Source organism: Hippoglossus stenolepis, chromosome 8, assembly GCF_022539355.2.
Source record: "Hippoglossus stenolepis isolate QCI-W04-F060 chromosome 8, HSTE1.2, whole genome shotgun sequence".
NCBI lineage: Eukaryota > Metazoa > Chordata > Actinopteri > Pleuronectiformes > Pleuronectidae > Hippoglossus > Hippoglossus stenolepis.
This window is the reverse complement of record NC_061490.1, coordinates 26,543,427-26,568,484: the sequence shown is the minus strand read 5'-3', so window position 1 is coordinate 26,568,484 and position 25,058 is coordinate 26,543,427. Positions and strand designations below refer to the sequence as shown.

Sequence of the window (25,058 nt, the reverse complement as noted above, 5' to 3'; positions counted from 1 at the left end):
AAAAAAAGAATGAACTCTGACAATAAAACAAAAATATCAAATGTTCAAAAGTTCATACAACAAATTAAATAAGAAAATAAAATCTACAGTTATAAACATCAAAGTCCAATATCAAAATAAAGTTAAAGCTGCTTTAACTGTTCATCTGATTCGTCGACAGAAAAATAATCAGTGATTTTAAATCATTAAATAATTGTCTTTGTTATTGTTTTTTAAATAATTATTTTGTATTTAATCTTATTTATATATTAGAATTCATTTTCACGGCTGTCTGACGTTTGGCAAAGAAAATAATGAATTTCGGAAATTATGAAAGAATATTACATTTAAACTAAATATTAATATTATTAATAATTAGTTTAAATGTAATATTTCCAGATTCAGCCCTGAACTCTTTATGTTCCATCTTAACTTCCTCAGGAGGATGGATTTAAGAAAATCTTACCGAGTTTAAGAAACAAGAGCTGATGACATTAATCACTGAATCAATACTGAATTAATAGTTTTATATAAAATAATATTTGTTTCCTCTCTCCTCAGGGACACCGAGGTCCCCCTGGAGGGAAAGGCATGACGGTAAGTCCACCTTGCATCTGACGTCACCTCACTCCGTTATCAGATTATTTCATAAGAAGTATTTCATCATGTTTCCTCAGGAGTGTCAGCTCGTCACCTACATCAGAGACAACTGTGGTAAGAGCCCAAGATATTCACGTTTATTCATTTTATTATATTTATTTACACAGAGAAATCAATCCAATGTCAAATGACACACATGGGAGGGGCAGCTGTTAATATCAGTGCTATAGAACAACATGTTAAATATTAGAAATATTTAATATCAGATTTTTCCAATATGAAATATTGGAGCCCGACATGTTTATCGCTTGATCCGAGTATTGATCTCCTTCATTGTTCCACTAACAGCAGCTGACTCTGAACGATTTGTTTTCTTCTGCTCGCAGCTTGTTCCATTGGTACGTATCCTCGCCACGAGCAACACAACGTGCTGAGAACACAACTGTGACATCAGCACCACACAACCCCCCAGGCGCTTTGACTCCGTCGCCATCGAGGACCAAAACCATTTCCTCTGGTTTCCCCAGAGAATTGGGACGCAGCCCAGGTTTTGGAGTCTGGGGTCATTTCCTGTGACCAGACTCACAGTCACGATTCTGGGGTTTCTTCTTTGTTGGTTTTCAGATCGATCCCAGTGCCCGGCCTACCCCACGGAGCTGGTGTTTGGTCTGGACATGTCTGAGAACGTGACCCAGGCCTCCTTCGAGAGGCAGCGGGCCGCCCTCCTGTCTCTGCTCGAGGACGTGGCCATCGCCGAGAGCAACTGTCCAACAGGCGCCCGGGTCGCTGTGGTCGGATACAGCGCCTACACCAAGTACCTGATCCGCTTCCAGGACTACCGCCGCAAGAAGCAACTCATCGAATCAGTGAAGAACATCGCCCTGGAGAGGACGTCCAACAAACGCCAGCTCGCGGCCGCCATGCGCTTTGTGGGTCAGAACGTCTTCAAGCGGGTGCGAGCTGGAATGATGATGAGGAAGGTGGCGGTCTTCCTTTCTGACGGGCCGACACAGGACGTTGACAACATTCTTACCGCTGTGATGGAGTACCGGGCCCTGAACATCGTCCCGGCGGTCCTTTCTCTGAGGAACACTCCAGCCATTGGTCGAGCCCTGGAGGTAGGTTTGATTCTTCAAAGGTTCTGACAGAGAGACCTCAGGAGAATCCAGCCTGGGTCCCATGTCTCTAGTGCCGGTGCTTTATCTAGAACTGGTTCCACAGATCTCCACCACGGCACGACTCGGCCGACAGAATCAGGGGTTGTGGGAGGAGAAGGAAACCGAGAAGCAGCGGTGAGACCCTGTCTGAAACCGTCAGATACAGAATGTATTGACTTTCACAGTAAATTCTTTCAGCAGCTACCAACCTGAGCTCTGGTGCCTGATCAGCAGATACTGTGAATTTAGGGAATCTGCATCAATTGTAAAAGTTTAATACTTTAATAAGTTTGAAAATTCTTCAGTTTTTATCAAGTAAGTCATCGGTCTGCGGTGAACATCTGGACCCTGGTGTTTGTGGTGTAATTAGAATGTGATGATGCATTTTTCTGTGAGAACATTCAAACCAAACACAACTTCTCAGACTCTGAGAAAACAAACAGGGAGCGGGTTATTGTTGATGCTTCAACACGGCAAACTCTCACTCTGACATTAACGCTGAACATCTGAGCAGCTCGTCCTCCTCTCGTTTGGCTCAGGACTTCGCTCCAGCTCCTCCGGCTCCAGCTCCTCTGGCTCATGTTCCGTTCAGCGAGAGCTGCCAGATGTTTGTGTTTGAGAAGCTGCAGCTGGAAATCCAGCAGCAAGATGTTTAATCCTGGCGATGAAGGAGATGTATTTGTAGTTTTGTGTGTCGTGCTCTCAGATCGTAATTCATGACGCCTTCTGTTTCTCCTCAGGTCGACGACTCCGGAAACTCCATCTTCTCTGTGCTGGGGCGGGACATGGCTACCGACCTGAGGAAGGTCAAGAACTGTGCCATCTGCTACGGTAAGAGGCTCCTGTTTGGATGAATCATAAATAAATCCTGTTCTCATATTTCTGTTAATGTTTCTGCTTCATTTTTCACTGTTTGCAAAGTGGCTCAGTTTGTGGAACTTGAACTTTACTCCACTGGGATTACGTGACACATTTAGTTACTAGTTACTTTACAGATGAAGAATAAGAGTTAATAACACATGATTTGTTATGTACATGAAACGTCTCAATAGTAAATACAAGTTCATCTGAATTTTCTTTTCCATTTTTCATATTTAATACAGACATGTCACAGTTTTTGAACCGATTGAGTGCGATCGTTAATATTTCACTCATAAACAACAATGTCTATTCTGCTCAGTAAATGCTGAGCAGGTTTCGAGATGATGAGTTTTGTTTCTTCAGACCCGTGCAGGCGTGCCACGGAATGCACCTCCGTCCAGGAGCCGCTGCCGCCTCAGGAGGTGGACGTGGACCTGGTCATGCTGATAGACAGCTCCAGGGAGATGCAGGCGGACGAGTACACTGGCGCCCAGCAGCTGCTGGGCTCTGTGGTGGAGCAGCTGGCCGTGAGCTCGCAGCCCCGCCGGACCGGCAAACAGGCCCGGGTGGCTGTGATCCAGCAGAGCGGCACCCAGGCGCCCAAGGTGGAGTTCGGTCTGCAGGCCTACCAGAACCACAGCGTGATGAGGACGCACCTGATCCAGAACATGCAGCAGCAGGGCGGCTCCTCGGCTCTGGGACAGACGCTGCAGTTCACCCTAAACGAGGTGCTCCTGAAGGCCCCCCACCCCCGGAGGAAGAGGGTGCTGCTCGCCGTGGTCGGCACCCAGACCGCTTACGCCGACCGGGCCAAGCTGAGGTACATCTCCCAGAAGGCCAAGTGTGAGGGCGTGGCGGTGTTTGTGGTGACGGTCGGCGATCGCTACAACCGGGCGCAGGTGGAGGCGCTCGCCAGTCACCCTGTTCAGCAGCACCTGATCCACGTGGGCCGACCCAAGGCCGACGAGCAGGGATACGTCCAGCGCTTCTTCAGAGTCTTTCTCTGCGCCCTCAACAGTGAGACCTGACGAGACAAACAAAACATCCTCAATGACCATCCAGGAATATGAGACTAATATTCAACGCTTCTGTGGCGCTACATGAAAGTCTTTGTTGTTTGTTTCAGGGGGACTGAACTCGTATCCTCCTCCATCTTTCAAACAGAGGTGTGATCAGCTGAAGCGTCAAGATGGAGGACAGATCAGCAGGTAACAGATGGAACTGGACTCAAATGACCTGTTTTACTATAAAATGAGATTATTTGTGTTTTTCTGTGATTTCTTCACAGTTTGAAAAATGAAGTAAGAATATGAATTCAGATTGGATGGGTCCTAATCGTTTTGACAGTGGGAAAATGTCTTTGTTCTGTGAGAGTGAAGAGAAAGAATCATGAGGATTAACTAACAACTCTGCAACTTTAACATTGAGTGAAAATAACAAATTCTCTGGTTAAATTGGTGCCTGGAAGTCGAAAGAGTTTTCTGAGCTGAACCCGGTTCAGTTTGATCCAGACCCAGACCTCCTCTTGGTCTGAGGAACCTCTCACACCTGATGTTCAGGTTCAGACTGAACTGACGAGTCTGAAGCTCTGAACCCAACCAGGTGTGAACGAGCTGATCACTGGAGTCTGTTTACTAGCATCAAGTTTATTTCAACTTTTGTATTTCCATCCAAAGTTTGGTCCTAAGTTTCAAGTACAATTTTAAATTCAGGAGTATAATTACATTACATCACACCACACCACACCACACCACACCACACCACATCACATCACACCACACCACACCACACCACATCACATCACACCACACCACACCACATCACACACCACACCACACCACACCACACCACACCACACCACACCACACCACATCACACATCACATCACATCACATTACATCACACCACACCACACCACACCACATCACACCACACCACACCACATCACACCACACCACACCACACCACATCACATCACACCACACCACACCACACCACATCACACCACACCACACCACACCACACCACATCACATCACATCACACCACACCACCACACCACACCACACCACATCACATCACATCACATCACACCACACCACACCACACCACCACACCACACCACACACCACACCACACACACACCACACCACACCACACCACACCACACCACACCACACCACACCACACCACACCACACCACACCACACCACACCACACCACACCACACCACACCACACACACCACACCACACCACACCACATCACACCACACCACACCACACCACACCACACCACACCACACCACACCACACACCACACATCACACACACCACACCACACCACATCACACCACACCACACCACACCACACCACACCACACCACATCACATTGAGCTGACTCACCATTAGAGCATCAACCATGAGGGAACAAACCAGAACAACAAGAATCAAGAAAGACTAAATGTTTTAGTTTAAACTCAAGTTTTTTTTGTTTTTAGTCTTTATTCAAGGTCCAGTGTGATAATGTTGCTCTGTGTTCTGGTGTCTGGTGAGTGGCCTCAGGATCTGATCTGGTCTCTGCCCCGTTCGGACCAGTTCCACCAGTTGATTCACGTCTCAGCAGAACCTGAATCACACACTGACACATGTCGTCTGCTCGTCCAGTCAGGGGCTGGAGCTGGAGCTGGACATCGAGGAGGAGTTTGCGGATGAGTTGAAGGAAACGTTCCAGGAGCAGACGAGGAGACGGACACAGAGCGGACAGCTGGACGTCCTCCAGAGTCTGAGAACAGGAGAGGGACACACACTGATCACTGGAGGCAACGGTAACACACACAGAGAGACACACACACACACACACACACAGAGGGACACACACTGATCACTGGAGGCAACGGTAACACACACAGAGAGACACACACAGAGACACACACACAGAGAGACACACACACACAGAGGGACACACACTGATCACTGGAGGCAACGGTAACACACACAGAGAGACACAAACACACAGAGACACACACACAGAGAGACACACACACACAGAGAGACACACACAGAGAGACACACACACACACAGAGGGACACACACTGATCACTGGAGGCAATGGTAACACACACAGAGAGACACACACAGAGAGACACACACACACACACACACACACACAGAGAGACACACACACACACAGACACACGCACACAGACACACACTCAAACTGTCTTTCTTCGTGTGCGTCAGCGGATGTGATCTTCGATGACTCATCAGTTCTCCACAGCCGCGGCTCTGAACTAAATAAAAGTTAATGGAGACGTTTTCTCATCATTTTAATTAGAGTTATAAAATGTTTTCATGCTCTAATATCCAGAATCACGTTCCTCCGACTGTCCATCGCTGCTGCTCCTCTTTTCAGCCTCTGTCCCAAACACTTGGTTTTAGCTCCTGTCTCTTTAAGACCCCAGTCTGCTGTGATTGGTCAACAGCTTTTGGCTGGTGGAGGAAATATCGATTCGATCTCACTTTACCGGACTTAGTTTATAACGTAGCGAAACGTTTATTTAAATCTAAACGATGGCTCGTTAACTGATGTAACTACGGCAACTGAGAAGGTCATAAGACGACGTGAGTTTAATGAAAAACTGTTTCAGTCTCTGTCTTTATCTTCAGAACTTTACAACCACTGTGTCACTGCCTCTTTAAGAGGGCGGGGCTTATAAACATGGTAGGGGCGTGTCAGAGTAGATTTCCCTTGCGGCCCCTCGGACACGCCCCCTACACAATGGAAACAGGGTCTCACACAGACTTGGACCTTTGCCCCACGAGAGCAGAGAAACGTCTGAACCCTGAGTGGAGGTCAAACTAAGGTTGGAGGTTTCAGACAGGGGGCGCTGGTTCTCAGTGTGTGTAGTAAATGTGTGTGTTCTGCTTTCAGCCCGGTGTCGGCTGGATGCTGACGCTGGTTCGCAGTGTGACGACTTTGTCCGAGTTTGGTTCTTTGACAGTCTCGTCGGTGCATGCTCTCCCTTCTGGTTCGGCGGTTGCGGCGGTAACGCCAATCGCTTTAACACGGAAAATGAATGTTTCCGGACGTGTGGCACTAACAGTAAGTCGGCGTCTCGGACGACGGGCTAACCTCAGTCCACTCGTATCAACATGTTTTTACTTGATTATTTTTCCATTAACGATCTCGTCTTTAAAATGATTTTAATATTTCTTTCCTGTTCTGTACTGAGACGTTAGAAAGTTGATTTTCTCAGGAATTAAAACACGTGAATTATTCAGATTTAAATTCGTGGACAGACTCGTTGGTGTTATTTTATCTTCTTGAATGTTTTTCCTGACGTCACCTGGTGTTTGTTCACTTCCTGTGAGAAACAAACTGTTTCCTGAAGCCTGAGCCTGAGTTCACGGTTTCTTTTCCTCCGTCAGATCCCAGCGTCCTGACGCCGCCGCAGCTGAACAGCTTCGCCTCCAAAGGTAAGAGCGTCACACAATCACCTGCTGAACGTGGGCGGGGCAGGATGTGACACCAACACACAAACACGTTGCTATTGGTTGAGGTGATGTCACTGGTTAAACTTCACCACAGGAAGCAGCTGTTTTTATACGATTATAAGTGAACGTCCGTAGCTTCGTGTCCTCGTCAGTGACACGTTGTGTTTTCTTTAACCTGCGACCTGTGTCTCCTCAGACGCCTGTTTCCTCGGCCAGAACCCCGGCAGCTGCCAGAACTACACCATGATGTGGTTCTTCGACACCGAGCAGAACGAATGTTCTCGCTTCTGGTTTGGAGGCTGCGGCGGCAACGAGAATCGCTTCAAGACGCAAGAGGAGTGTGAGAACCTGTGTTTGACGAAGAGTCGATGAAGAGGAGATCTGTTGCAATCAGACACAAAGAACAGGAGCATTTCAGGAAAAACATGCATCTTCAAGGAAAACCACCAGGGGGCAGTCATGAGTTCTTTAAAAGTCTTTAAACTGCAAATGTTTTCAGGGAAAGTTTAATGTTTCCTGTGTTTTTTCTTCAACGTGCACGTTTGATTTCTTGCCGAGCTTCATGACGAGTGAACAAGGTCGAGGTCGAACTTTGATCCGGTGCTATTTTCATGAGGCTGACGGAAAAAAACAAGTTTTCAGAGTGAACGAGGGAATGAAACATTAAAGTGAGTTTATATAAACGAGTTTGGTTTCATCATTTATCACATTGTTTTAAATCAATAACTCATAATCCGATGTTTTTCTGGGACTGAACCTGAACGTCTCAGTGAGAGTAAACGTGTTGAAGAGAAAAACCTAAAAGATATTTTATCTTGTAAACTTTCTTTTCAAAGTTTGGGACCAAACCAGTTTTTTTAATCAAATAATCAAATATACTTTATTTTCATTTCAACAAGATTAGTAACGATCAGTATGTGAACACACAAACAACTAAAGAAGACGACTCAAAATGTAAAACTGATCAGTTCCAGTTTTTAGAATATATATTCTTTATTATCGTACAATTTTGCTTCGTTATTGTAAAATAATGTGTTGCTTTTTCTGCTTTAATTCTGTCGTCTCCATGTTTTATTTTCATGTTTCCTGAACTTGTTTAAATCAGGTTTGATGAACTTTCACTGTTGTTGAGCTGCAGCTTTGTTAATGATTAAAAATAAAGTTTCAAACTGACATCGAGCTGCTGCTGATTCTCTGAGACGGGTCGTCAGTCGACCGGGGCGTTAAGGTCGCCTCCCACTGTGTGTGTGTGTGTGTGTGTGTGTGTGTGTGTGTGTGTGTGTGTGTGTGTGTGTGTGTGTGTGTGTGTGTGCATGTCACTGAACTTTATCTGCTCAGCGTCTGATATATTTCACAGATATAAACAGTCTGCGGCTCGTCTCCCAGTTTGAGCCTTAAAAGGGTCGAGGTTCAGCTCGTGTCATCGTGTGCGATGACGAAGACGAAGACGTCTGTAGTTCATCAACCCGACGAAGAAAAACTCTATTTAAAATATCCAGAAAAGCTTTGAGTCCCTGGTGCATGATGCGTCTGTTCATCTGATTTCTGATTGGTCATGAGAAAAACCAGTGATGATAACAAATGGCGGCAGGAGACGTTACAGAAAAGCTTCCAGATGTTTGGTTGCAGAGCGACAGATGTTGAACCACTTCCTGTCGCTTTCTGAGTTTCACATCAAAACGTTTTAATTTTCAAACAATGCGTCGTTTGATTCAGACAAAAACAAAGAAAACGAGTCTTTGACAAACTCAGATTCATGGTTTTTATTTTTTATTTACAGGAAAAAAAAACATTTAAAGTCGAATATCAAACAACAACAGATTGTAAATCAAGAAAAGTGAATCCAAAGCATCTCTATCGCCCCCTGGTGACTGGCTGCAGTATTTATCATAAACTCCTCCATGTTAGCAGATGGGACATGTAGGCGTTAAATAAATGTTTGTAAAGATGTTTCTGTCATTTCAGCTCGTTCTTCTCTCTCTGATGTTTGTTCAAGTGTTTCTGATCAGTTTGGTTTGAATCAGTTATTTGATGATATAGACCTACTCCTGATTGGTCGAGCCCATGTGTGGGCGGGGCCTGGATATCACGGCTCATCTCAGGTGTCGGCCATCTTTACTGTCAGTCTGTGGTTGAAACGAATGATTCATCGGTTTGTCTAGTTTTTGTGTTTTTGTTTTGTTGATCAACATGAAAAGAGACTCGTTTACGATGACGCGTGACGGAGGAGAAGGAACTCGTTCTGAGACGACATCCGTTATCTTTCAGAAAACACATTTTCTTGTATTCGTGGTTCGTGCATAAAACTGCGTCTGTGTAGATATGAGGACGAAGCGAAGACGCCACTCGTGACTTCTGCAGATTGTTCGCCATCATCTGGAGGTTCGAGCTTCAACTACAGTGAAAAATAACTGACGTCAGCAGAGCGATTCAGAGACGTCTTCACTTCCACACTTTGACGATGCCGTCTCTGGACGAGGTGACGATGAAGCCCTGCGTGGTCTGAAAGGTGGCGATGTCTGTGATTATGTCGTGGTGTCCCACAGGGAGGGATTCTGGGCCGCGGCGAGGAGAGTCCTCCACCACGCCGCTCTTCTGTTTACTGTGGATCTCCTGCACAACACAGAGGCATGATGGGAAACAAAAGCAAACAGCACTCGTGTCGACTCTGGATCATTAATGATGATTAAAGTGTGAAAACGTAGCGTGACCTCACCTGCACGACCTCGGTTCCTTCAATGATCTTCCTGCTGTAGAGGACGGACGGACAGTGCAGCGAGTCATTGGCTCCTCCCGCCACAATGTACGACCTCTCAGGATACGCCAGGTCCCAGAACCTGAGAACCATCATTTCAAAGTGTTCACGTTATTTGGCTCAGGTTGATAGTTTCTGACTCAGCGTTGTGTCAGATCTGATGCTCGTGTCCAGGTTGTATAAAGCTTGTGTTACAGTTGTGTTACAGCTGTACAGATTCAGGTTGTGTGTCTCAGACCTGATCCTCATGTCGGAGCCGGCCGTCAGCAGCAGAGGGTTCCCATCAGCCGGACTACAGTAGATCCCATGAACGCTGTGAGGAGACGGCTGGAAAAACAAAAACAGACATTTTAATGTGAAGAAGAAGAATCGGTTTTTTTCAGGCCCGGCGGTTCTCACCTGAAAAACAAGAAAAACTACAACAGAAATATTTGACTGACATCATGAGCAGTGAATTAACCAGGTTCGACGAAGATCACCTCCCCCCTCCCGGGTGGACCATGTGACCACACTGACTGTAGCATTGACTGAGCATGCTCCAGGTACAATATCGCCACCTGCTGGAATGGAGGGGAATGGAGGCTCAGGGACACCAGAACGACACAGATCCTTTTCGTCCGAATGGAACCGTGGACAAGAACATGAGACCGCAACGAGTACACAACTCAATGTGGAACGCACACACACACACACACACACACACACACACACACACACACACACACACACACACACACACACACACACACACACACACACACACACACACACACACACACACACACACACACACACACACACACACACCTGCATCTCAGAGAGTGGAGGAGCTGAACTCGCCCACAGGGTGAATTTTCGATCTCCAGTCTCCATGTCCCACATCGACACTTCATTATTACCCTGGACGGCTGGAGAGAGAGAGAGAGACAGACAGACAGACAGACAGACAGACAGACAGAGAGACAGAGAGAGAGAGAGACAGAGAGACAGAGAGAGAGAGAGAGAGAGAGAGAGACAGAGAGAGAGAGAGACAGAGAGAGAGAGAGAGAGAGAGAGAGAGAGAGAGAGGAGAGAGAGAGAGAGACAGAGAGAGAGAGAGAGAGAGACAGAGAGAGAGAGAATTAGTTTTTTTTCTTTCTTCACTTTACAGTTTAACGTGTAAAGTTGTAACACGTTAAAGACGTCGACCGACCTGCGATGACAGATGATTGGTAGAGCGGATGCATGAGCAGCCGTCTGATTCGTGCTCGAGCAGGGTGGGAGTGGTTTGAAATGGGCAGCTGGAACCGCATATCCCAGCAGGCCATGGTGCCGCTGCTCGTTCCTGTGGAGAAAATAAAGATGTGAACCGGAGTTTTGCCGCGTTCAGACTCAGTTTAATCATCAGAGCTGATGAATGACGTCTCACACAAACGCACCTAAACAGAGCCAGCACTGGTGCATGTCGACGGTGAAGGAGGTGATGAGTCCGAGACGCAGGTCGTGGCGGAGCGTCCAGGCGTTGGAGTTGGAGCGAAGGTCCCAGCCGACCAGCGAGCCGTTGACCGTGGCGTACGCCAGCACAGACTGAGCGCCCGAGTTAAAATGGTGGATGTCGACGGCGCAGCCATCTACCTGCAGGTCCAGAGACCTGAGAGGAGTCCGGAGGACAGAGTGAGACATGAAGCAGGTCAGACATCAGAATTCTACCTGCGGACGTGTTTCCTCACCTGGTCTGGAACGGCTGAACTTTGGGGGATTTGGGAGGTTTATTGGCTTCGACCGCCAGCAGCTGGATGGAGCCGTTGTCTGAGGCCACCGCTAAATAATGTGACCCCTGACAGAAGGTCAGTGTCTTCACGTGGCCGCCGATTCGAGAATAAGTCAACACCGACCTGCAGGAAGCAAGAGAAGACACAACAGAACCGTTAACTCAGAGTCCAGCTTTAGACTGAAGTCCTCTCGTGTTCCTCACATGTTCCTCACGTGTTCCTCACGTGTTCCTCACATGTTCTGCAGGTTCTGTCTGTGAGAACAAATGTCTGAGTCAGTGTCTCTGGACATTTTCTGGATCTTCTCCTGCAGCCTCTTAGTAAAATGTGTGTAACATGTCAGAGTGAGTCCATGTGAGGAGACAGCAGGACAATGTGTGGAAGCTTCCCAGTGAGCGAGTGGACGTGTGGACGAGGTTTCTAACACGTGACGGACGTGAAACTGGAAGAACACAAACATCTCAGGATGAAGAAGAGGAGCCGTACACGTAGAAGACGAAGACGTCCACTTGGAAACACGAGGAGGTTCCAGAGAATTGGTGATGAGGTGTGATTCGAGGTTTTACCTGGTGGTCGTGGTCTTGCCCTCCATCTTCTGACTGTCCCAGACTTTGACGGTGCCGTCGTTGGACGCCGTGGCGAAGATGGAGTGTTCGTCTGAGACTCTGATTCTGTTCACTGCGGCTTTGTGTTCGTGGAGGTGTGCGACCAGCAGCCCTTTAGGATGCCAGCCTGAAACACACAGTTACACAATGAACCAGGAAGCAACACGTCCCAGTCGTTAAAACCTTCAAACAGCTGACTGACCCGTTTTACAGGGTTTGTTTCTAAAGTCACGTTTTGGGACAGAAGATGATTCTCTTTCTCCCTAAGAGTTCAGAGCCGACGCTGCACCTTCAGGTCCCTGAACGACATTAACTCTGTGTGTTAGGTTTTATATCATTTTAATTCTGATGTTACCGGGAGGCGGCGGTCGGCTTTCCCACTCGGCGCTCTCCATCATCTGTTTGGCCATGCGCTCTGCGCTGCACTGCTCCCTCTTCTGCTGCACCAGCTGCTGCAGCTCCGCCTTGCAGGTGTTGATGCGGCGCTGGTAGGCGGGGCCGCTCGCCACCGACTGCAGCACGGTCACCGCCGGGGTCACGGCGCTCTTCCTGATCTGACCGCCCGGCCCGTCAGCTGCCTGCGAACCAGACAAGCTCTTTAAATATTTCCCCAAGTCAAAGCATCGGCTAATTCAGATTTTTGATTCATGTTGAAACTGAAGCCATGTGATGATGTTTCAGTCAAGGTTCTGGTCTTGATGACTTTACAGTTCAGGATATTCACACACATCCAGACAGAGCTTCTTGGGTTGTGAAAACGTTAAAAAGCTTCTACGACCCAAAATAAACTCAACAATAGAAAATGAACATGAGATGATAATGAAGCCTCGTTACAAACATCTGGCTCCGATTCAGAAACGTGGGCGTCGTGTTTGGAGGAAACATGTTTAATGAGAGCGACAGTCAAAGGCGCTTTAATGGGGAGCACATGAGGACAGAGCCACAGGCATTTGTTAGACAAAAAGATTTGAGATGAATCATTAGCTGCAGCTTTGAAACTAATGAAGATTTACATTTCTTTCTTTGGACAAACCAGTGTGTGTGGAATCAGGCTGCGTCTACTTTAGGATGAATCCCTCAGAGATCAGAAACTCTGTGTCCTTAAAAGACCTGTGAACAGGTTGTTGGTAGTTTGGCCTCTGGACAAACAGGATCAGTTCCAGATGGTCTTGATTCGTATAAACACAGTAAAGGTCGACCTGCACCTGAACGCAGCATCGGGGGGGTGAGCGTTACCGTGGCGAGCTGAGCGGAGGCCGGCTCCTGAGACCCGAACATGCTCTTCCACTCCTCGTTCATGGTGGAGTCCTGCTTGGTGTGCTTCCTCGCTGCAGGAAACAGGAAACAGCACAGACACAACAGGATGCTTCACCTTTTATAACTAGAAACTGGATGAGACCAAGTGATGGGATTCACATGAGAGGGGAGATAGAGGGAGATCAGGGAGATCAGGGGAGGTAGAGGGGAGATAGAGGGGGAGATAGAGGGAGATCAGGGAGGTAGAGGGGAGATAGAGGGGAGATAGGGGGAGATCAGGGGAGATCAGGGAGATAGAGGGAGATAGGGAGAAGGGGGATGAGGGAGATAGAGGGAGAGATCAGGGAGATAGAGGGAGATCAGGGGAGGGGAGATCAGGGGAGATAGAGGGAGATAGAGGGGAGATCAGGGGAGGTAGAGGAGATCAGGGGGAGGTAGAGGGAGATCAGGGGAGATCAGGGAGGTAGAGGGGGAGATAGAGGGGAGATCAGGGAGGTAGAGGGGAGATAGAGGAGATAGAGGGGAGATCAGGGGGAGATCAGGGGAGATAGAGGGAGATAGAGGGGAGATCAGGGGAGGGAGAGGGGAGATAGAGGAGATAGAGGGGAGATCAGGGGAGGTAGAGGGGAGATCAGGGGAGATCAGAGGGGAGATAGAGGGGAGATCAGGGGAGGTAGAGGGGGAGGTAGAGGGGGCTCGTTCTCTTCCAGCGGTCTCGGCTGCAGATGCAGATCATTTCCTTCACTAACTGACACAAACATCTGGAGCACAGAGCTGGTTCCAGCTCAGAGGACGTTCTGTGTTTGTTTACTTGTGAAGCTGAAGATCAATTCAATTTTAAAAAGGCTTCAAGTGAGAAAATAGACATTTTTCTTGGCTCCTCACGAACACGACGTTTCCAGATGTGTAGTTTTCATGAGACAGCAGAATTCTCTTGTTAATAAATAGATGTGAACTTTGAAGTGAGGACGGATCCTTTTGAGCTCTGAACCTTCAGTGGACACAGCCTCTGTGTGGTTACCTCTCTTGTCCTCGGCCTCAGCCTTGGGTTTGACCAGGTCCACTTGGCGGCCGGTGATGCCGAGCGTTGCCAGGTCGATGACGCCGGTCTGCGCCGTCTCTCCCAGGTGGCTCTGCTCGCCCATGTTGGCTTTGGCCTTGTTGGACTTCAGCATAAAGTCTTTGAGCGCCAGCAGCTTGTCCTCCTCTGACTCCGTCATCCCCTGAACAGCACAGGAAACAGAAGCAGTAATGCAGGCGGAGGTCTGGACGCAGCCCGAGGCGGCGATAGATTAGCAAGCTCACAGTGACCTTTGACCTTCAATAACCAACATCCAATCACTTCAGTGATTCCAACATTGGAACCACATTTAAAGAAATTCCCTCAAGGCGTTCTAGAGCTATTTGTTCACAAGAACACGACGGGCGTCAGCGCAGAGACACGAAACCAGTATCGTTCAAACTCATTCCAAACCACGGAGAGTGATCAACCTGCATCCGAAAGCTAAAACTCCTCCGTGAGCCTCATTTCCTCGATCGATGTGTGTGTGAAACTAATCTTTAGACACTGTGTGGTATTAAACCAGTGAATCCGACAGCGTCCAGTTTGTTTTTCATTTGACAGAGTCGAGGGCTGAGGAGGTGTTGATTGACAGGAGGCTCCAGATGAGAAGCGTTTGGATCTGAGCTCTTCGTGCGACTGAAGCTGATGTTTCTCACCAAACTCACAATGTGAAAACAATTGAGTGGTTTTTCCTCAGAACAGTTGGAATTCAAACCTGTGGCGTCACGCTCTGCTCTCCAGATGCAGCTTTAACTCAAATTAACCTTCATCTAAAATCTGCTCCCGGGGGGGGCTCATGTCGACATGTGTTCAGAGAAAAAGACCCTGAAGAGAGTTCATGGCTGTTGCTCCACATGTTGTGCAAGAACTTTAAATTCTGAAGAAAAGGTTGTTTGAATATGTGTCACTGACGGAAAAGCAGCTTTTTAACAGATTTACATTCAGACCCAGTGAGACGTCAGCGGGACAGGTGGAGAGAAGCTGCTCCTCTGACCACAGGAAGGATATTTATGTGATTGGTCAAATATGTAAAAACCTTTACTGTGTTGATTGTTTTTCTCTCATCATTATAAAGTGATGGTTTCCTTCTGGTGACATGTGGAAACTCAGAGGATCAGTCTGTGTCCGGTGTTAAAATGAGGAACATGCAGCGTCTTGTGAAGTGTTCGTGAAACTTTGACAAATAACACACTGATGAAAAACAGCTTGGACGCTGTCTGCACGCACAGACAGACGCACAGACAGACGCACAGACAGACAGACAGACAGACAGACAGACACGCACACAGACACACACACACAGACACACACACACACACACACACACACATGCAACCAGAACAACAGAGTTCAGATCATTGTGGGAACTTTTTGTCCCGACTCACCAGAGTCATGTGTGTGGTGGTGTTAGCGTGTAAAAGTGTGTATCAGTGTGTATCAGTGGGTCTGTTGTTTCCGTTAGGTGCCGGGTTGAACAGCAGAGCGTCACTGCCCCCTCTGGGTCAAAGTTTAGTGAGTTAAACACTAGTCGATGTGAAAAGGGATCAGATTTCCAGTAACTGTGAAAGATGCAGTATGGATCAGGAAAGGACTCATTCAGGTCTGGATCTTATTTATCTCTTTCATTAACAGTGTGACATAAAGGTTTTTCAAATTTTAAATGTTCCACATATTTCTTAGATTCATGGGTCTTGACAATATAGTTTGTATTAAGTTTTATCTATTTCTAAAATAAAAGAATGAATTAGTGCAGATTTACGTCTCATTTCTAGGGGAAACAAGTCTCTTCAGCCATCTGCCTGGAAACTGCCTCTAACATCCAAAACATGTCATGAAGAACTCGTGACTGAGCAGCGTTGTTGTTCTGACCTGTGACAGCAGCTTCTTGAGGAGCTGAGCGATGGCCGGGTCCTCGGGAGTGGGGCATTCTGGGATAGATCCGGCTCGCTTCTTCTGCCGCAGCAGCAGGTGTCGAAAGAGGCTGGCGATGTCTTTGGAGCGCAGCGCGTAGTCGAAGATGGAGCGACTGACCGGCTCCTTCAGGACGCTGAGGAGGACCAGCTCCTTATCGATCTGAAGAGAGAGACGCAGCGGCGAGGGAGAGGATAACAAAGATGATGATGAAGATGATCTACAACTGGGATAATGACTGAATTGTGATGATGGGGAGGACTCACCTGGATGATGGGCTGGGTGATGAAGGGGTTGAGGTGGGGCATCAGTTTACAGTAGACATCGGCCACGTTGAGGTGTTGAGCGACCACAGTGATGAAGCCCACCGCCCCGTAACGGATCCACAGGTTGGGATGACACAGGAACGGAGCTACAGCGAGCGGGAAAGGACACCATAACAAATCCAGAAACCACCAGAGCCACGATTTGAAATCTTACCAAACGTCCTCTCTCACCAATATCACTGACAAACTCGTAGATGTGAGGTTTCTGCAGCAGACCCAGCTGACACATGCAGGTGAGAGCGTTGAGAGCTTTGTAGATGACGAACTCCTCCGTGTCGCTCAGGCCTTGCTGCAGGAGAGGCTTCAGGATGGAGGAGCTCTGCCAGCCCACGTACGCCGCCACGCCTTCGACACGAGGACAGAGCATAAACAGGAAGTGAGTGAGAATTTAGAAAACACAACTAAATCAATTTGTTGTGATGATGATGAACATGTTGAACATGTTGAACAACCAAACTTAAAATAAAAGAGTTTATCATTTAGAAGCTTTGAAATCTTAACTGACCATCGTGAAACCTTGTGTTCGTACAGAGAGAGCTGAACTGAACTGAACTGAACTGAACTGAACTGAACTGAACTGAACTTCATGGAACCCGGATTATCTGAGGTTCTTACCCACGATGCTGTCGAAGAAGGCTCCTCGCAGGTGCCAGTCATTCTTGTCGTTGAGGAAGGTGATCATGTGGGACAGCAGTACGTCGTTGGCTTTCTGTCGGCCGAAGAAGACGCAGAGCCGCGTGATGCCGTTCTCCATCAGCGACTGCTTGACGATGTTCTCGGAGTCGCTGAGCAGCGTCACCACCTTCTGCTGCACCATCTCGTGCAGCGCCTGCAGCTCTGAACATCAGACGCAGCGAGTTCGTCACGCTGACACGCAGCAGCACATATGAAACCAGCAGTGAAAGAACAGCTTGTGTTTCTGTACCTGAGTCGTAGTTTTCGTTCGGGTGAAGTGTTTCCTCCGTGTCCTCGCCGCTCAGGTCCTCTGTGTTCACGTTGTTTTCCTGAACCAGTTCAAGAAAGCGCAACGCGCTCTCCGCCAGATGGGCAATGTTCTCTGAACCCAACCAAGAAAACAAGAATGAAGAAAGGTCATCGAACTTGATTATTTGCCGACCAGGTGAGGCTGCAGAGAAATACTAGATGTAAGTGGGAGGAACAGCTCCGACTAATCACCATAGAAGTGACATTAGATTATATTAATTATTATAAATAATATTGAAAATCTAGTTTATATCAATGTTTCTGAGAGAGGGTGTGAAGGTGCTGAACAGAACTGGCCCCATGATGGATCCCTGATGGAGAAAATCATGCTATAGTTTCATGTTAGTAAATCCTCAAATCTTCACATCTGCAATGATTGATCATAAACAATGCCTCTTTCTTTTCAGACCCCATCACCGACCTGCGTATGCCAGCCTGACTATGGTGGCGTCGTCCTGGGCGAGGTGGGCGATGCCTGGCAGGATGTACTCTGGATAGATGTTGACGTCGTTCCTAGGCACCTCCTTCACCAGCGCCAGCACTTTGGCCAGAGTTCTTACGGCCTGAGCGCGCACCCGAGGAACGGGGTCGTTACAGAAGTGCAGCAGGTAGGGCGTGATGCGGTCCAGCAGGATGTCGACGCCAAGCCGGGGAGCCAGGTGGAGGGTGAGCTCCAGAGCGGCAAATTTGGAGTCGCAGGAGTGCAGCGTCTGCAAGCAGGAGGTGATGACGGACACCAGGACTATGAGGCCCTGCTCCTCCCTGGAGCTCAGCACGCCCTCGCTGCTTTCCTGCGATGAAGACGAGGAGCCTGGAGAGGAGAAACACAAACCAGCACTTGAGAAAAGGGTTTTTGTTGGAAACATTAAAAATGTCCCTCAGGTATGACTCCTTCTCACCTCCTCGCAGGTTGTGCAGGATGTTGTCGAGATCTTTGCGGATGACGAGCACCCGCTCGTCTGCCGACTGGAAGGTTTCTTTGGCAAACTGAGCCATGTACGGCTGCAGGAAGGTGTAGAAGATGTCGGGGAAAGCTTTTCCTCTCTGCTGTTTCAGATACTCCTCCGCCGTCAGACGCTTCTCAGGCTCCCGCTGCACCATCTGAACCACCTGACAGATCATGAGGCTGTTGTTTAACCAGTTTCCTTTAAATGCTTCAGCTACACACATTTCTTTAGTATATATGTCCAGTGTCCAGTGTGTCGGCCTCCACTTTCACCTTACCTGGCTTCGTTTGGGGCGTGTCAGGCTAGCGGCTGAATGTACATTATGCAAATGTTGGACTTCACTTTTTACATTAACATTCATAAAAAAAACGTAATAACACTGGAGGAGAGAGACAGAGCAAACATCGTGATTTGTGCAGTACAAATAAAGTTGAATTGAATGGTTACCAGCTCTCGGATGCTCTGGTCCTCGATCTTCTTGAGCACGTGCTCTGTCTGAAAAAGTCCTTTACGATACGCCAGCAGCTGCGACAGGTCGAAGAGCGGGACGCCCTCAGTGAACAGTTCTGCTACGACGCAGCCTGAGACACGACACGCCTGATTAAAACTCACACTAATGTTCAGCCACTAGTTTAATTCAGATTATTTCATTTTTCACATTTCAGAAACTGATGAAACATTGCTGTGAAGATCCCCCCCTGCTGGTGAGTGAAGAGATGTTCATATGTCACTGGGCTCTACTTATCGATAAGGCTCCTATTGGTCTTTTACTCCGTGACATCACGTCACTGCTGTATTTCAATGTGACCTCGGTAAATCAAGCTTTTCCCATCATGCAACTGCAACATGGAGAAACATTCAGGACAATCTAAATCTCAGACAAGTATTATCATTTAGGTTATTTATTATACCTTATTTAATTTGCTTTAAATGAAATGTTATGAAGAGTTTTTATTCCTGAGGTTTTTATTTTTGCTCTTGCTTTTGCTATTTTATAAATGTTACTGTTTCTTATTGGTGTTTTATTGTCTCTACTCTGTCATTGACCTGAATTTATTCCTTAAATAAAATAAAGGTGGAATCAGCGAGCAGCTGAAAACAAGCTTTTTAAAATAAGATTGACTTATTGTTATGTGATTGTTTATTGTTATGACGTCATGACACAAACTCTTTAAACTTGGGTCTTAATAATGAAGAGACACTGATGTTCTACTCTACCTGCAGAGAAGATGTCCATGGCCTGTTTGAGCTCCCCTCTGCTCCTCTGGTTGTTATTGGTCAGGTCCACCAGCGGCGTGTTCTGGTCACTCTCTGTTGTAAACATGCTTCCATCCACAAACCTCTCGGGAGCGATGTAGCACGTCCTCCGTCGGGACGTGTCGAAGAAGTAGTTGAAGTCGGCGGGGTTGTCCTCCGGCAGGTACGTGGGCTTAAAGCTGGCGAAGTCTGTGAGCAGCACCCAGTTCCAGCTGGTCACCATCACGTTCTCCGTCTTGATGTCACCGTGGCGGACACCAGATTTGTGTGCCTGGTCGACGGCATTGAGGATCTGGAAGGCCAGCCAGCGCTTCTCCACGTTGTTGAGGAACGGCCGGGTACTGATGCGGTCGTACAGGTTGTCCCGGACGTACTGGCGGAACAGAATGGCGGCTTTCTCCGTCAGGGAGGTTTTCTGGAAGGGCAGGCAGTTCTGGCAGGAGTGCAGCCGGATCTTCAGCTCCTCCAGCTCCTGTTTGTAGCTGGTCAGAGGCAGCGATGGGTCTTGGATGGCAAAGACTTTGACCACGACCAGGCCCTCGCGGTGTTTCGCCCGGGCCACCTTGAAGAAGCGAGTGCTGCCCAGGCTCTTGTCGTACTCATGGTCGTGGATGTCGGAGAAGTAACTGTCCACAGACAGGATCTGAGAGGGGGCGATGCCGGCCAGCTGATTCCCCATCACTGGAAAAACAACGGTAAAAATCATTTTAATGTTTTCATAATAAATCAGCTGAAACACAAATGAAGAACTAACACACATTACATTCTGTTTCCACTGTTCTGCTCACTTTGTTGTTGAAACCACATTTATCAGCAGTGAAAAAACACTATTAATATGATCTACTTGATCATATACTGTATGTGATGGAGATAACCAGACGTGACACTGGGAAACAAGCGGGGGGGCAACAGCCAATCAGGTGAGAGGAAGTAACGAGGAAGCTCATGTGCAACAGGTGCGACTGCACGGCTTACACACACACACACACAAACACACAAACACTCACACCACGATTCATCTGAGACTCGTGGTAACAAACACATTTTTGTTTTAACAATGTTTTCGATTCGTTAATGTTACGCCTGGTCACTGATGCAGATGTATTAGGTTGCTAAATTATGAATTAGGTAAATTTGTACTTGTGTTTACAGGCACAACAGCGACCAATACTTAATATTATAGAGCTCAGTTATTATCGAGCATGTTAATATTTATTGAGCTTATTTTTATATTGTTACACATGCAAGGTTTTATTTTCACCCTCGTGTGTCCAGCAAACATTTGAAAAAACAAAGTTGAAACAGCGTCTAAACTGTGTGTGTGTGTGTGTGTGTGTGTGTGTCAGATTTCACTGGATCTCTGTCCCACCGTCCATCAGATTCAAATCCCTCAACAACCAGGTGAGTCCTTCTCCCTCACAGATGTCGTTCAGCTGCAACATGACACTTCACCACTAGATGTCACTACATTCTACACACTGAACCTTTAATGTGTCATTTATGTGTAGTTAGTTCATCTGTTTTATGTGTATGTTAAAGGCTCTATATGAATAAAATGTATTTTTACTGGGGCTGTAGATGATGTAAGTTAAGACAGAAACAAAAGAAAGATCTTTAGGAACTTGAGGCATTAAAATACTTCTTATTGTAACTTCCTCCTCACAGACTCCAACATGTCACAGCTGCTCACTTATTTCAACTGTACGTTTAGATTGAAAGGAGACAAGAAGCAGGTGTTTCCTCTGATTCTCTTCCCACCTTCACAACAACACGTTAGAATGTTCGATGCTGTCAAACATCTGGATCAGACCCCTGCTGCGCCCCAGCTGCAGCAGTCACATGATCCAGCTCCACAGGCAGCCGGACACTTAGCATGGGAGCTAACTGCCGTTGAGCCATCACAGCGTTAACGACACACAACGTGTTAGTGTTGATAAAAACCCGTGTACAGGTGAAACTTTACCGGGTGATGTCGCGGCTCTGCACGGGACTGTTGTGGCGTTAGCTTTAGCAGGCTAGCAGTGAGCGACGTCCCCCACAGTTTAGCTAACGTCTGCTAACAGCTGCTCACTTTAGCCTGAGCGCAGATCAACCGTCTTCATGTCGCGTCTGCGGGACTCGGTGAAAGTGACGCTAACCGTGAATAACTGTTAGTGTTAGCGTTAGCAGCGGAATCACGGAGCTAGCTGCTAACTCATTAGCCGTCTCCAGCTGTTGTTATGAATCCGGGTCAGAGCGGAAACTGAAAACCCGTCAGCGCCCCCCAGTGGTCAACTACAGCTACTACTGAGATCGTCTATTAGGCAGATGAAGCCCTCGGTCGTTAAAATAAATGGTCCGTAAATGTCTATCATCCTTACAAAGTCCTGAACTGTAAAGTCTATATTTAATATCTAATAAACTTCAAATAAATATGATCTTAACATGTTCATGATGTAGAATATCTCGGGTTGACCCTAACCCTCAGGACGAGCATCGTCACCGCACACGATCTTTGTTTGGAGCCAGAGAAACTGTCTGGTTGTGACGTCAACGTGACCTGAGAGGAAATCAAGGGATTTGATTTTCAAAATAAAAAACTATTGTTGGTTTTATCTCTCAGTGAAGTGAAGTCTGTGGAGGTCAGCGTTCAGCAGTTGTTCGTATCCACTGTAGTTTGTGTTGCTGTGCTAACACATAGTTGGTTCCCGGTGAGTGGGACACAAAGACACCTACAAGCAGCTTATCCTTAAGAAACTAAGGTAGTCCCTGAGGTGTCTGGTTGAGTCACATTCACACGGTGAGGGACAATGTATCGTACATGTTGTATATGTTTGTATAGATATGTTATGACCCAGATATAAAAACTTGATGAGGTAAACCCCTTGTGGGATTTCTAATGTGTGTTAGTTTTTTTATTTTATATTCTTTTAGAAATGGAACCTTTATCAAAAAATCATTATCACAAACGGTTCTGAACAAAAAGAATGGTTCCCAGTTAAACTTACTTGGATACAAAAGTTTTAAAACATTGCACTAAACAAATATTTACCACTTAACTTCTTCAAGGGGATATAATAAGTCAGTGTTTCAAATATAATGAGTTAACTCAAATGATGAAGAAAATGGCAAAAATTAGTTGAGAGGTTTAGCATAATAATGAATTGGTATCTTAAAATAATTTAAAATTCAAAATAACGACTTAATATCTAGAAAGTAGCAAAGTGGTGAGTTGATATTTAAAAATGAGTTTAAAAAAATAAAATAATTAGGAATTAGTATCTTAGAATAATGAGTAACTCACTAAATAAGTTCATACCTCAAAACAATAAAGAACAAAATGACGAGTTAATGTGTCGAAATATAGAAAACCCTTCACTAAATATTGAAGTGAAGGAACCTGGTCCCAGAACAGAAGGTCGAGACTATTCTAAAGATTTTCTGAATTTCAAGAGGATTGACAATAATAATAATGTGATAATAAACGGTGGTTTCCGGCCTCGCCCTGAGTGGGGCTTTAACTCTGAAGGCTGGCGGAAGCGCTGCGTGCAGTCACGTGATGGCCGCGGCTCGCTGGTCCCTCACGGAAGATGCTGAAGAAACGGGAGCCGCTGGTAAGTTCAGCGTTTCACGACTTTTCACGTCAAATATCCGCTGATTCCGACACCGGATCCCACCGAGTGTCCACGGGCCCACCGCGGGCAGACCCCGGCACCGAGCGGGGCTGGATCCCCGCCGCGGAGCGAGCGAGGCGGCGGGTTTGTTTGGTTTAGTTTGGCCGAGAGTGGAGCGCTGTGCGCGGCTGTGCGCGGCTGTTAGCCCGCTGCTGTCACCGGAGGGGCGCTGCTGTTCGCCCCGCGCAGAGCTCCGGTGGCGCCGCTGCGCGGGGACACGGAGCCCGGGCGGTGCTGGACAGCCCGGCGGGGACTGGGGTCGTTTCACCGGTGGAAACGTTCCGTCTCCGCCGTCGTTGTTTGTCGCTAGCGGTGCTAGCAAACAGCTAACCGAGGCTAACGTGCGTGTGTGTGTGTGTGTGTCTGTGCGCGCGTGTGCGTGTGAGAGATGATTTAAGTTCCCTCTGTAACAATGAGATTATTTAAAGGTTCAGATTCAGGTGAAACGATCTTCTGTTAGAAAGTATAAAATAATCCAAGTGATGTTTCACTTGTTTCTTCCAAACTCTACAAACTGTTGTTTTGTTTACACTAGAATGAGCCCTGTATACTTTATATTTACATACTTTATATTTACATACTTTATATCAACATCCGGAGCGGCTCCTCGGAGGCAGCCATGTTTTCCCAGTAACTCAGGCTGGACAAACTAAACCTTTTTGAAGTTTTTATGACAACTGAAGCTGCCACAGGTTCTCTGTCATGTTTGGAGGGGGGGGGGTGTTCAGCTGCAACATGACACTTCACCACTAGATGTCACAATATTCAACATAGTAAACCTTTAAACCGTTTGGGAATTTGAATCATTTCATTGTTTTGTTGGACGCACACAGACGCACATTATTACAGATATGTGGGGCTGGCTGTGGCTGAGGGGGAGAGCGGTCGTCCTCCAACCAGAAGGGCGGCTGTTCGATCGACGCACTGTATGAATGTGTGAGTGGCCAAAAGCACTTTGAGTGGTCAAGACTAGAAAAGATCTAAACAGACCATTTTACACATCTTATTTACAGTAAGACAGTTTTCAATTAACTATCATGAAATGGAAATACACGTACTGAAATATGCAGCTTGTCGCATTATATTAATGATAGTTATAATCACTTTACTAATCTGGACATTACAAAACGCAATGTTTTTTTTAACTTTAAAAATAAGTAATGAATTTCAACAATATTAACATTTGTCTGAGTTAACGCAATAAACTGTTGATAAAGATGAACAACGTGATGGCTCCCAAATGTGAAGCCAAAGGGTCTCAATAGCCCCCTGGTGGCTGGCTGCAGTATAGGTCAGTGACGCTTCCTGTTACAGTTTCTAGTTGATCACTATTTAACCATCGCCGACTCTGTTTAGCTGTGGGGCGACCGAGGGTGCACACTCGTCAGCTCCGCATCTGGGTTACACACACGCACACACACACACACACACACACACACACACACACACACACACA

The 25,058-nt window shown here is 47.0% G+C and overlaps 3 protein-coding genes across 5 annotated transcripts in view; 2 read left to right on the top strand and 1 right to left on the bottom strand.

Moving 5' to 3' along the window:
- The window catches only part of col6a4a (collagen, type VI, alpha 4a), a 42,905-nt gene extending 34,639 nt beyond the window's left edge, over nt 1–8,266 (top strand). Inside the window, exons 32-42 of the mRNA XM_047340728.1 lie at nt 541–576; nt 657–693; nt 966–977; nt 1,204–1,697; nt 2,477–2,567; nt 2,961–3,614; nt 3,724–3,805; nt 5,263–5,423; nt 6,531–6,701; nt 7,028–7,075; nt 7,290–8,266. Of these exons, the coding sequence (XP_047196684.1) occupies nt 541–576; nt 657–693; nt 966–977; nt 1,204–1,697; nt 2,477–2,567; nt 2,961–3,614; nt 3,724–3,805; nt 5,263–5,423; nt 6,531–6,701; nt 7,028–7,075; nt 7,290–7,465 (1,962 nt within the window). The 3' untranslated portion in view covers nt 7,466–8,266. The remainder of the gene's footprint in view (nt 1–540; nt 577–656; nt 694–965; nt 978–1,203; nt 1,698–2,476; nt 2,568–2,960; nt 3,615–3,723; nt 3,806–5,262; nt 5,424–6,530; nt 6,702–7,027; nt 7,076–7,289) is intronic.
- A 575-nt stretch (nt 8,267–8,841) lies between these two features.
- Nucleotides 8,842–22,193, bottom strand: pik3r4 (phosphoinositide-3-kinase, regulatory subunit 4). The gene is made up of 21 exons (XM_035163251.2): nt 21,913–22,193; nt 19,911–20,630; nt 19,140–19,273; nt 18,645–18,855; nt 18,167–18,556; nt 17,687–17,818; nt 17,377–17,598; nt 16,933–17,106; nt 16,702–16,847; nt 16,394–16,597; nt 14,483–14,684; nt 13,441–13,532; nt 12,560–12,782; nt 12,166–12,331; nt 11,558–11,722; nt 11,267–11,478; nt 11,041–11,172; nt 10,656–10,756; nt 10,087–10,175; nt 9,810–9,930; nt 8,842–9,706 (listed from the first exon to the last, which is right to left on the bottom strand). The coding sequence occupies exons 2-21, from the start codon at nt 20,626–20,628 to the stop codon at nt 9,536–9,538; spliced, it is 4,005 nt and encodes a 1,334-aa protein (XP_035019142.1). The 5' UTR covers nt 20,629–20,630; nt 21,913–22,193; the 3' UTR covers nt 8,842–9,535.
- atp2c1 (ATPase secretory pathway Ca2+ transporting 1) overlaps nt 20,931–25,058 on the top strand; it is a 26,716-nt gene continuing 22,588 nt past the window's right edge. Inside the window, exons 1-2 of one of the 3 annotated variants that reach the window (XM_035163254.2) lie at nt 20,931–20,980; nt 21,296–21,350. Coding sequence is in view for 1 of the 3 variants with exons in the window: in XM_035163253.2 (XP_035019144.1) it covers nt 23,519–23,542 (24 nt within the window). In the remaining 2 variants the exon portion in view is untranslated. The other 2 variants (XM_035163255.2, XM_035163253.2) reach the window with 2 other exon arrangements.

What these genes read in the sequence shown, in the direction of transcription:
- pik3r4 (XM_035163251.2), bottom strand. Translation starts at nt 20,628, where the DNA reads ATGGGGAATCAGCTGGCCGGCATCGCCCCCTCTCAGATCCTGTCTGTG. An exon ending in CCTGCACAACCTGCGAGGAG is followed by an intron (nt 18,557 to 18,644) that starts GTGAGAAGGAGT and finishes TCTCCTCTCCAG; the next exon opens with GCTCCTCGTCTTCATCGCAG. An exon ending in TCAAGAAGCTGCTGTCACAG is followed by an intron (nt 14,685 to 16,393) that starts GTCAGAACAACA and finishes TGTGCTGTTCAG; the next exon opens with GGGATGACGGAGTCAGAGGA.